This window comes from Oryx dammah, unplaced genomic scaffold, assembly GCF_014754425.2.
Source record: "Oryx dammah isolate SB20612 unplaced genomic scaffold, SCBI_Odam_1.1 HiC_scaffold_9, whole genome shotgun sequence".
Classification (NCBI taxonomy): Eukaryota; Metazoa; Chordata; class Mammalia; order Artiodactyla; family Bovidae; genus Oryx; species Oryx dammah.
Window position 1 is genome coordinate 16,286,218 of NW_024070193.1, and position 12,902 is coordinate 16,299,119.

Sequence of the window (12,902 nt, forward strand, 5' to 3'; positions counted from 1 at the left end):
TTAAGCCAACTTTTTCACTCTCCTCTTTCACTTTCATCAAGAGCTTTTTAGTTCCTCTTCACTTTCTGCCATAAGGGTGGTGTCATCTGCATATCTGAGGTTATTGATATTTCCCCCAGCAATCTTGATTCCAGCTTGTGTTTCTTCCAGTCCAGCAAGTACCAATCAATGAATGAGTGGATCAAGAAGATGTGTGTCTGTGTGTGTATACATATATACATACATATATATGGAACACATATATAACATACATCCACACACATAGGGGACTACTACTCAGCCATGAAAAGATGAAATCCTTCCATGTGTGACAATATAGATGGATCTTGAGGGTATTAGGCTAGTGAAATTAAGTCAGACACAGAAAAACAAATACCATGTGACTTCACTCATATGAAGAATACAAGAAAAATAAATAAATAAATAAATTACCCAACCAACCAAAACGAAGCATATAGATACAGAAAACACAGCTGTGGTTACTATAGAAGGGGCAGGGAAAGGCGAAATGGATCAAAGGGGTCAACTCTATGGCGATGGATGAAAATTAAATTTTTGGTGGTGAGCATACCAAAATAGAAATACAACGTTACACACATGAAACATACAGTGCTGTAAACCAATCTTTAACCTCAACTTTTTAAAAAAGGCTAATGACAGAAGGACTAATGATCAATGAAAAAGAGTGGAAAATCAAGGGGTTAGGAGAAGAAAGAAAGAGAGGGCAAAAAGGAGAGTGAGCAAGGGAGAAAGGAAGGGAAAAGAAAAGATACACATACTGACAGACATACATACATATAGTCAATTCTTGTTATTCGAGTTCGTCAAGATCCAGTAAATCTCCATGAACAAGGCATCAGTGAACAGCCTAACATTTAAGGACATAGTCTAGCGTAATTCTTGCAGGTGATGGGAACTTAGAGGCCTATATAGGGAGGGCTTCCTGGATGGCGCCAGTAGTTAAGAATCTGCCTGCCAATATGGGAGACTCAAGAGACGTGCGTTTGATCCCTGAGTTGGGGAGAGCTCCTGGAGGAGGAAACGGCAACTCATTCCAGTATTCTTGCCTGGGAAATCCCAAGGACAGAAGGGTCTGGCGGGCTACAGTCCATGGGGTTGCAAAGAGTCAGGCACGACTGAGTACGCGCACACACATAGGGAGGATCAGGATGTTTATAACAGCAAAGGACTGGACACAACAGAAATATCTTTTAGTGCATAAATGGAGTATACGACACGCACCAGCATTTCCGTCAGTCAAAACCCATCTATCAATTGGACTATTTCTTTCGCACATCCCTGCCCCGACCACTGCATCATGCTCGCATATGCAAAACACATCAACTCCAGCACTGTTAGATCCTCCTACCGGACTCTGCATTTGTTTCCCGAAAATTTATTTTGATCCAACCAGAATCATAAGCACACAGGACCTCCTTGTTTCTAGACTAGTGGTTCTCAAAATTTTTGGTCTCAGGACCCTTTTATATTTTTTTTAAAAAGTATGAAGGGCCCCAAAGAGTATTTTCTTATGTTGGTTTTATTAATATTTGCAGTATTAGAAAATAAAATTGAGAATTAAATTTTTCTTATTTTAAAAATGAGTGTATTATTACTTCTGAATCTAATTATCACATTTGACAATTAACTATTTGTTAAAAAAAATAGTGAGAAGAGCAAGACTGTTTCATACTCTTATAATTCTTTTTAATGTCTGGCTGCAGAGGAGATAGCTGGATTCATATATCTGCTTCTGTAATCAGTCTGCTGTGGTGTGCTATTTTTGTTGACACGTACGAACGAAATCTGTTCTGAAGTTATGTAGTTAGTACTTTCTAGGCCTCAGGAGCTCTGTGGATCACACTTTAGAACCACTGTTTTAAATCACCCTCCATTCTGCCAAAAGTTGTCTTTCACACAAACACAGTCATGTCATTTCTCACTGTCCTCAAATCATGAATGGCTGCCTATGGCTCACAGGGTTGAGTCCACACCACACAAAACCCCTTCCCATTTGGACAGACTGTTGTCTGTCCAAACTCCATTACTGCTCTGTCTTATATACATACCCTGGCCACCTCCAGGTATACACATGCCTGACCTGTTCTTGTTGCTGTCTCTGAGTCTCAACTTTCCTCTTGCTAAGACTCCTATGAATCTTTTGCAACCCCATCCAAAGGTCACCTCCTCTCAGAAGCCTTCTCTGATTCACCCTTCCTTTGGAGTTTACTTTTTTGTGTTTTAAATACTTATCTTTGAATAAGTAACTGAAATACTTTGGATCAAATTCCAAAAGGGTATAACATACAATGATAATAGACTTCTTTCCCACATCTATCCCTTCCTCTCCCAGGAGGAAACCATTGTGATTGGTTCCTTCTACATTCCAGAGTTCCTCCAGACATAAATAAGCATATCATTTCTTTTACCCAAATGGCATTGTACTATATGCACTCAGGTCAGTTCAGTCACTTAGTCATGTCCAACCCTTTGCGACCCCATGAACTGCAGCACGCCAGGCCTCCCTGTCTATCACCAACTCCCGGAGTTCACCCAAACCCATGTCCATTGAGTCGGTGATGCCATCCAACCATCTTATCCTCTGTCGTCCCCTTCTTCTCCTGCCCTCAATCTTTCCCAGCATCAGGGTCTTTTCAAATGAGTCAGCTCTTCGCATCAGGTGGCCAAAGTATTGGAGTTTCAGCTCCAACATCAGTCCTTCCAATGAAATATTCAGGACTGATTTCCTATATGCACTGCTCTATACTTAACATTATAGCTTAGACAGTCTTCCACACTATCAAATAAAAATTTTCTTAATAGTTGCAAATTATACTTTAAAAACAAAGCTTGTTTGTCCACCCACCCCCCATTAACTGGATATGCGGTTTCCAATCTTCTGTATGCAGAAGCTCTACATAGACCAGTTTACACATGTGAGAGACTCTGCAGCACTAATATCCAGGAATGAAACTGCTGGGTCCAAGGGAATGTATATTTGTAAGTTTGATAAACACTGTCAAATTGTCCTCTGTAAAGGCTGTTCTAATTTATACTCCCACTACCATGCATGAGAGGTTCGATTATCTTTGTCAAGCAGTGTTATCAAACTTTTTAATCTCTGTCAATATGGTTGATGAAAAATGATACCTTGGTTAAGTTTAAATGGATATTTCTATAAGATCAAATCTCTAGAGTTACACTATCCAAAATGATAGCCACTTGATACATGTGGCTATTTAAATTTTAATTTTAATTAAGGAAAATTAATGGCTCAGATGGTAAAGAATCTGTCTGCAATGCAGGAGATCCAGGTTTGATCCCTGGGTTAGGAAGATCCCATGGAGAAAGGAATGGCTACCTACTCCAGTATTCTTGCCTGAATTCCATGGACAAAGAAGCCTGGCAGGTTATACAGTCCATGGGTTGCAAAGAGGCAGACTTGACTGAGTGACTAACACACACACCCAAATAACATTTAAAACTCAGCTCCTTAGCTGCGCCAGCCACATGTCACGTGCTCAATAGCCATCCGTGGCTGTTGGTTTCTGTGTGAGACAGAGCAGACACAAAACACCAGCATCATGATGTAAAGTTCTATTGGACAGTGCTGCTCTCGACCTGCTCTGTCCGATGGCCACCAGGAACCCACATGTGGGTACTGAGCACTCAATATGTGCCTCATGTGAAGTGAGATGTGCTCTGAGTGGATAATACACGCTGGAATTCCAAGACTCAGAACTGTAAAACAGAATGTAAAACATCTCCTTAATAATTTGTATGTGGACTGCATGTTGAAATGCTAATATTTGGATATACTGGGTTAAACAAATCATTAAAATTAATTTCATCTGTTTCTTTTTATTTCTGTCACGTGGCTAACTAGGAAATTTAAATTTACATATGTCTCACACTCTTTCTAGTGAACAATGCTGCTCCAATGGGCACAGTGCTTTCTTAAGATGTGGGTTTTAGCATTTTTCCTTTTCCACAGAAATAAGTGCAGTTACTATTGCTTATAAAGAAAAAGAGACTCACTGGAATCTCTTTTCTTCTCCTCGCCCTTCCTTGCTTCATGCAGATAGGGTGGGCAGCAAAATGAGAAAGGGCAGCAATGATCTTGATGACGAACAAACTGAAACAAGCCAGTAGACTTCCCACCTGGGTGGCTGCAGGCAGGAACCAGTGGCATCGCTGACCCCGAGCAGAGCCTGATTTCCTGGTGCCTGTTAAAACAATGCACCAGAGAACAAAGTGCCTTCGAAACTAAGAATAGAAGAGTGGCTCCAAATAAGATTTCCAGGACTCTGCAGGAACAAATTCCTCCCCTGCACCGCCCTAACCCACCTTCCACCCTTGGCCTGTCCCAGCCCTGCCCTCCCTGCATTCTCAAGTCTGTACACAGACGGAGGGACGGAGGGACGGAGTAGAAAGAGGAAACCTAGAGAAAGAGGTGGATGACAAGTCTGCCCTAAAGGGCTGACGCCACAATGATTCTATGGTTGAGACATGGTGTGTATGTTTCTGCCACCTGTGTCATTAGCTAGGAAGGTGAAGAAAACTCAATTTTGCAACATAAACCATAAACTTGATAGATCAGAATATTTTCTAACCATGTACTGAGGGAATAAGACCTAATTATATCTGAGCATAAGTCATCTGCTTTCTATCTGAACACAGGTCATCTGCTTAGGGGAAAACATTAATTTATTATTATTATTATCATCATCATTATCAGCTTCTGTGCCTTTAAGCAAATGAAATAACCTCTCTGGGTCTCAGTTTTATTATCTATAAAATATATGAACTTTCCTATCTCATCCAATCAGAAAGTTCTGCAACTCTACGCATATACAAAAGAACTATCACCCACACCTTCAGTCTCGTTTTCTTGCAGCTTTAAAAGATACTTACTGGGCAACTAACATGATTTATTCTCTGAGCCTGACGCTGGCATACAAATATGGAAAAACGCTTCTTCCGCTGGATGTTCTTAATAGGTGCAAGGAAAGAGAAGAGGACAGAAGTGAAATGAATCATTAGAGCAGAGTTCTTCATCTGGGCCAGCGGTCTGCACAGACATTTTCACAACTATGTGCGGTTTTCTAAAGAGAACATTTCAAGATGCATATGACTTCAGGAAGGCAGGGGGCTAGTGATGTAAAGGAACTATGAGAGGCCAAGTACCATGCTAAATTTTTAGTCCATGGTGGGTGCCTGAAGAGTTAGCACCGAAGACAGTGCACAGGTGGCCATGGGGATAAACACACAAGCAGTTTGGACCAGAGCTCCTTTGCAAAGTTCACCTCTTTGCCCCCATGTCAGGGATAATCTCTCTGCACACAGCTTCTCTCCACTGCGGTGCCTTCACCAACCCTCTCCTTCCTCAAGTCAGACTACAAGCTTTCAACAGGCCAAGACAGTATCTCATCTGTTTGACCTGGGATGACTGTTGCTGCCCAAAGACGGGGGACTTCTGGTGGGTTAGTTGGGAGAGAATGAAATAACCCATGTGAAACATCATTACTGGTCAGCATCCCTAAAGTACTAGCAGATATTCATTCATCGTATATGTATTTAGGACCTAAGACAAGCCAGGCCCTAGGCTGGTGGTTCTCATCATCTTCATCACTTACTGGTACCATATTTATCTCCCTAACACAGCACAGTACTCCACATAAGTGAAAAGTGTTAGCTGCTCAGTCGTGTCTGACTCTTTGTGACCCCATGGACTGTAGCCCACCAGGCTCCTCTGTCCACGAGATTCTCTAGGCAAGAATAGTGGAATGGGTTGCCATTTCCTTCTCCCATAGTAGGCCCCCAATAAATGCTATCTGAGTGAGTAAATAGAGATGGTCTCTGTGATATACCAGTTTATTCTTCAGCAAACTTCTATCCCCTCTCCTGACCTCCATGGCTTGGTTCTGTCACTTGCTCTGGCCAATGGAACAGGGAAGACAGGACAATGTACTACTTCTGAGTGTAGACCTTAAGAAACATTGTGTATTTCTGCTTGCTCCTCTGGGATCTTCTGGTCTGCACAGGAGAATATACACGTGGGTTAGCTCACAGACCTGCATGAGACAGATCCACAGAAAACCTGCACACTTGGAGCATGAGAATAAATTCTTGATATTGCTTGCCACTGAGATTAGGGTAGTTGTTACTCAGCAAAAGCTGACTGAGACATACTCCTATACCCATATCCAGAAATTTCAAGCAGAGAGTGGCTGGCCCTGGCTTCTCTTACAGTGGGATTTCAGCAACTAGGTCATTTTGTGGCTCTCTAGCACACTTTCTCTAAGCTGTTAATGTCCCATTTGGAAAAGATGGCAGGGGACACAGAGACCCATATTTTGGCCATCTTGGCCCCTGGCACAGAGTCAAGCACAAAGCTTGTTCTTAGGCAGCGTCTGATGTATGAAAGGATGGGCTGGCTGTTAGCTCTGGTGGGAGGAGCACTGTCAAAAATCACAGCAGGCAACAACTTGGGCCCAGACGCTCAAAGCCACTGGCTCTGCAGTCCCCAGTGTGGGAAGTGGAGCTGGTGGTGACACAGAATCATTTCAGACCATGTGCAGCAGACCAAGGGGTAGTTATTGTAATGCGTTTTAGGAAACACATCATGGTATTTAGCGACTTTAGCACTCCTACTGCTCAGGATGAACCTAAGTTCAAAACCAAACCAAAGAACTAGATAATTTAAAGAAAAACAGTAAGTGAAAAATAATAGTGAAAGTGGTATGGGGATATGGGACACATAACTGCAGTTTAGGAAAACACTGGTTCTATTCAAGTCTCATTTTCCTACAAATCACAATCATAGCTAGCATTTTTGAGCACCTATATGATGCCCTGTTTCAGGAGTTTCACAGATATTATTTTATAAACTTTTCGTAGTATCAGAAGCAGATACTATCATCTCCATTTCACAGGTGAAGTAACTAAAGCCTGGAGAGATAAAGAACTTGCCCGAGGTTAAGTGGCAGTGAGCGTGTGAACTCAGAGTGCTACCTTCCAGGACCCAATTATGTCACTGAGAACCTGGCAGCCAGGGACCTGCAGCAGTGGCCAAGCTTACCCGCAAAGCCTCGAACTCGAACCCCAAACTCCTGACTCCCAGACCAGTGCTCCCATGCCAGCTCCATGAGAACTGGCAGGTAGTGAGAACACTGGGGGTTTATGGCAGGGGTGGGTGGGGTCTGTGAGAAACAAGGGAGAGAGGTATAGAAAATGCTACAAGGAAGACTTGGGAGGGAAGAGACAGGTGACAAACAGAGGCAGGCACTCAAGGGATGCAGAACACTTAGAATATGGATAAAATTATTCAGAAAGAGAGGGCTGGCAGAGCAAGGGCTGGCACACGCAGGCTGCTTTCTGAGCTCCTCCCAAGAGACCCACCCACCATGGCTTCCCCAAGTGACATCCACGTAGTCTATATTTAGGCACTAAAGTCACCCATTGTTTCTCTCCCAATGGACGTGCAGGGTCACCACCCTGACCTTGCCCTCTCCAAGTCATACTGCTGAGTGTTCCATCAAGACAGGCCTTTTTTAGGATCTGGCTTGAGTCAGTTTCCCCTTCCACGGCACCCACTCGGTGTTCTGGGAAAGGTGTAAAAGCATGGCTGGAATTGGGGCTCTAAAATGAAGTACTGACTTCTCTGTGCAACACGCTGCTTCCTTCCCGCCACAAGATCCAATCAGGACCATGTTTCACTTGAGATATAAGATGTTTTTCAGCCCTATGATTGCTGAGCCCTTAGACACTACGGATTCATTTCTCTGGGAGCCACTGACACCTATGGTCAGCAAGACCTGGGACATGGGTCATGTTTGCTGAGTGGGGGCTGTTCTCAGCACTATCATGAGTCACTTCACTTACTCCTCAAGACAACCCTATAAGGTGGGCACTACTGACTACCCCCACTTTACAAGGAGAAAGCACACTGATAGGTTTGGTAATGTGCTTGGGATTACATGGCTAGCAAGAGGCAAATCTGGGACTGAAACCAACTACATGGTTCTCAAATGCTGCCCTTAACTGTTACACTCCACCATTCCTGCACAGACATACAGCTCCCTTGGCCAAACCTCAGAAGAGGGACTTATGAGACCTTTCAAGGGTTTCTCCGTTCTCTTTCTCTCTACTCACATCCAGCTCCCAACTGCCTCTCCCACACCCAGACTCAACTCTTCCAGATCCCTGCTCCTGAGACTCTCAGAGCCAAGAAATACAAATTCATTCAATAATATTTTCAAGAGCGGAATTAAGGTCAATAGCCAGGCAGCCAATTACATTTTGAGTTCCGGTACATGTACCTGGGAAAACGTGTAAGTAAAAGCATTTATTAAATCACTTGACTTTGAAACAGGAAAGACAAGAGAACTATTTTTTACTTTTTGTTTAAAAGTCATACCTTAGATTCATGTCAGAGTTGAAATGAGTTTAGAGACATCTCTGTTTGACAGGTGTGAAACTGAGTCCAGAGAAGGCAGTGGCTTGTCGCAGATGCCTCTTATGTAGGTGCTGATTGGACCAAGGCAAACATCCACCAAAATGAGCTTATTTGCAAATGTTTTGGAGAGCAAAGTGTTATAGAAGATACCACACTTGATACGAGATATATGAAAGGCCTTGTCATTAACATCATCAAGTGCACCCATGGCTAAGAATGTCATTTCTGGATCCATTCTGCCTGAGCCTGAAGCCTGATCTACTGCTAACCATCAAGGAGATCAGAAGCAGAGTATTTATCCTTGCCACATCCAAGTTTTACCACCATCCCTGCAAAGTGGGGATGATGATAACAGCCAACCCCTACAGTGATGTAAGAATTTTATGAGCTGATGCAAGTAATGTGAACACTGTCCAATACACATTAGCTATTACTGTAATACTTTTATTAATATTATATTAACTATCCCTGAAGTATAGTAAACCATACAAAATAATTTCCATATCTAATAACTGCTATCCATATCTGTATTACTAATTTCCATATCTCAAAGGCTTAAAATTTATTCCTTATCAGGGTGAGTGAATAGCGAGGTGAGTGAGATGGGAAAGGAAAAACATAGCAAAATCACACATATCACATGAAAAGATTAAAAATGTATGTCTATAATGGCCATGTACAAGACTTGGAATTAGTATTACAAACATCAGTCTTAGAAACACAATTCTGGTGAAAGAAACAGAAAAAGCAATAAGGATTTTCTTTGACACATCATTTTGGCTTATCCAAAGCTTTAACACTTACCCACAAACAAAAGGAGTAGAGAGAGTAAAGCTTCAGGGCTCCTGATCACTCTTCTGCCCATGGAAACATAATATTTCCAGCCACTTCTTCTGAAATTACTCAAACAGGCACCAATACTACTGATGAGAATACCAGTGAGTCTGAGTCTCCCCTGGTATTATCTGGCCTCATCTTCCCAATGATGAATACATTCAAAACACCAGAATTTTAAGGAAACTTACAAAAAAAATTGCTCCACGCAGAATGAACTTCCAAAACTGAGTTTAGGCATCTTTCAATCCAAAGAAGAAAAGGTTATGAAAATCCACTTTGCTATTTCAACACACACACTCATACACTCACTTACTTTTTCCTTCCATTTAATGAAATCCCGTGTCTTGTAAAAATTAAAATACTGGCATGATGGAGCAAAGAACGAAAGCCCCCCTCCCCTTGCTCTCTTCCAATCACAGATGCTAAAGGAAGCGCTGACAGTGAGGCACTCCACATAAGTCACCGTCCCCACCAGGCACAAACATCTGTGGTCTTAAGCACAACCGCACAGCCCTTTTCTGATTCATGGGCTTCAGCAAGGCAGAAGTGTGCCTGCATCGTCCCAGGTGCTCTGAGTGGCTCCTCGATCAGTTTCTTGGGAGATGCAGACAGCTGCCCCCTCCCACACCTCAGCTCCTGGAATGGTCCAGCCAGGCTTGGGTGGGAACTGAGAGCCTGTCTACCCCTGGTCCTGCTGCAGGGAGCTTACCTGAGTGCGAACAAAGAAGCAGCACCACACCATGGGGCGCTCCGACCTCATCCACACAGAGTCCCCCGCCCCTAACGGCGGCGGCGCCCTTCGGACGGGATTCTCTGAGCAGAGCAGAGCATGCTTTCCCTCAAGGAACTCCTCCCCACTACTTGGGCTGTACAACAGGAAGTGACAGGGGGCCATCAGTTACATTGTCAGAAGCCGAGAACCACACCAGCCCAGAGCTCCCCACCTCCAGTGGTTTCCTTGCCGGCTGCTGCTTTTTCAGAGCACCCTGCCTCCTGGCATTCAAAGGCACACCAGAAACTCAGTTTCTGGCTGGCAACTCCCAGCCTGTAAGGAACAACAATGCTTAAGCGGGCCCCCACCTAAAGCCATGCTGGGCATTCCGGCAGCTCTAAAGGGCTCACTGCCAGGATACCATGCTTTGTAGACCCAAATGTTGGGGTGAAATGGATAGAGAAGGGACACTGGGAGGAGAACTGTGTGTGTGCTCAAAGAGGAATCAACAGTCCACTTGAGCTTCACCCAGGAGTCAGGGCCCTGCCTGGCATGCAAAGTCTAGGCTGAATCCTAATTTCATAGTAACTCAACAAATGAGAGTGATGGTAAACACTCCACCCATCCGTTCCTTTCTTTTTTCCCTAGACAAATTTTCTCTTCAGAGCCCCTTCAAAAGAGTTGCTTCTAGAAACCTCTCTTTCAGCTTTTAACAGGACTAACAAAAGGCCTTACTGCTCGCCTCCGAGTCCTGACGGAAACAACTCGTGGCTGACATTTCTCATTTTATGAACTGGGGATCTCACCAATGAGCACCATGCCCTAGTCCCCTGCCTTTGACAAGACCCAGACTTATTGGGTGAAACAGTCACGTGAACTACAAGGTTTCAGATGGAAACCGTGCCGATTCAACCCTTCACCACAAACAAATCAACACCCTTACCCTCCTAGCACAGTGGCAGAGGGACTTGAACCCAAGGAGACATAACTCCAGGGTAGCTTTCAATTCTTAATTTTTATTTTTTAGTTCTCTAACAGGGTGGGTACTCGATTTGCAACCATCTTTCTAACTGTAACTTTCAGCAAAAAGATTTAGCCAGGACTCCTCAAGACATTCTTATAAATGCACAGATTTTTAAGAGCCTTTGCCTGTCTCAGCCCTGAGTACAACGGGGGGACTCATCAAAGACAGAGGGTTCATTTGATAAGCTTCAATCCAAGACTCAACCTTAGAGCTTAACAGAAATGCTCTCCCCGCCCATTCTTGGGCCAGCAGCCGGGTGCTAACACTTGGTCTCTGAAGAGTGAGTTACATAAGCATGCTATGGAAGGATGCGCCAGGCTGTGGCAGTGCAAAGATGAACCAAAGATGACCAGAAACAAAATAAATGCTGCCAGGAATTTGCAAAAAGTGTTGAGGGAGCCAAGAAATTACTGAGCCTAGCAAATGCATTTTTCATAGGGACAAATTCCGGGAAGGCTTCTTAGAGCCAGAGACACATGGGCAGGATTCTGAGGGGTGTTCAAGGGCAAGGGCAGTGGGGTGCAGACCCGTATGAGTGCTTAGGAAGAAAGGCAAATTCTTTGAAAGTACTGCTATGACAGGCCTGCATCCTGCTTCAGAGAGCGTGACGGGGGTCCCACCTGTCTGGGGAAAGAGGGAAGTGAAATCGCTGTGAAAAGGCTCAAGCCCTTCAGGCAAGCATGTGGGTCACCTCAAGGCCTATATGTGGTACCTCCTTGGCCAGGCACCCAGGAAACACTTGGTAAAGTGTGAAAATCAAACAGCGGTGTCCAGAAAAGATGGGCTTCAGCTTGTCCTCAGGATCCTCTATTTTGCAAAGCCAGACTACCCACAAAGCAAACCTGGGGTAAGCAGTGCTATCGGGGGAAGGGGAAGTGTTCCTAAAAAGGCTTCCTGCTCTGGCCTCGTGCATAGAAAAGGTCCTGATTTGTATAGGCCTGTAAATAAGTTAAGCTTAACCAGCCCTGGCAGTAGCTCAACTAATGAAGAACGTCAATTCTCTGAGGACCAAGGACCAAGGGTCCTTCCCCATAAGCGCAGGCACTCGAATCCTGGAGGAATTTCCCTCTGCGGGGGCCCCAGCCACCAAGACCAGGGTCCACTCCAGGCAGGAGCCAAAGGCAATGTGAGGTGATCATGAGGCACTGGAGTTTCTTTCCTTCCTGGGGGAGGAAGGGTACATTCACATGAACTAATCCTAGAATGATTAAGCCTAACTTCCGGGATGCTGACTGTGAATGAGAAAGAAGAATCGAAACCTGTGGGCTGCAGTACTTTGTGGAAGAGGTGAAACTTGAGTGGGCTGTGGGGCAGGTAGCCACAGCAGAGGGAGGGAGGGCGGGAGGACCAGCAGAGCCCCTGGCAGGAGAAAAAGGGCACAGCCTGCAAAAGGGAAGGGAAGAGCCGGGTGCGGGCCTTCTCTCTGATGCCCCTGCTTTGACAGGAAGAACAACTCCCGTAATGAGATCGCCTGGGCAGAAGGCGCCTCAGAGGTGTAAGTTCACTCTGAGCATTATAATGAGAGCTTACAAAGGTATGGGATGTGAGTTTTCTCCACATGGCATCTAAGATACCATGGACTATTCAAACACGTTTTTCTACTGATATTTACATTTTAAAAGTACCCTAGTGTCATTATAATACATTCGAACCACACAGAAGTATATAGTGTAACAAGTGAGTCTTCCCAAAGGCCTCGATTTTTGCCTCACCACAATCCCACTTGCCAGAGGCACTGTGTCAAAACCAGAGGCAGATAAGTGAAAATCGCTCAGTCCTGTCCGACTCTTTGTGACCGCATGGACTACAGTCTGCCAGGCTCCTCTGTCCATGGAATTCTGCAGGCAAGAATACTGCAGTGGGTTGCCCTT

At 44.4% G+C, this 12,902-nt stretch overlaps 1 protein-coding gene across 3 annotated transcripts in view; it reads right to left on the reverse strand.

Moving 5' to 3' along the window:
• ARHGEF3 (Rho guanine nucleotide exchange factor 3) overlaps positions 1-12,902 on the reverse strand; it is a 306,250-nt gene that overhangs the window by 159,385 nt on the left and 133,963 nt on the right. Inside the window, exon 1 of one of the 3 annotated variants that reach the window (XM_040246413.1) lies at positions 10,005-10,297. The exons of the other annotated variants lie outside the window; for them this stretch is intronic. Within the exon in view, the coding sequence (XP_040102347.1) occupies positions 10,005-10,190 (186 nt within the window). The 5' untranslated portion in view covers positions 10,191-10,297. Of the gene's footprint in view, positions 1-10,004; positions 10,298-12,902 lie in introns of those variants that run through there. 3 annotated transcript variants of the gene reach the window in all.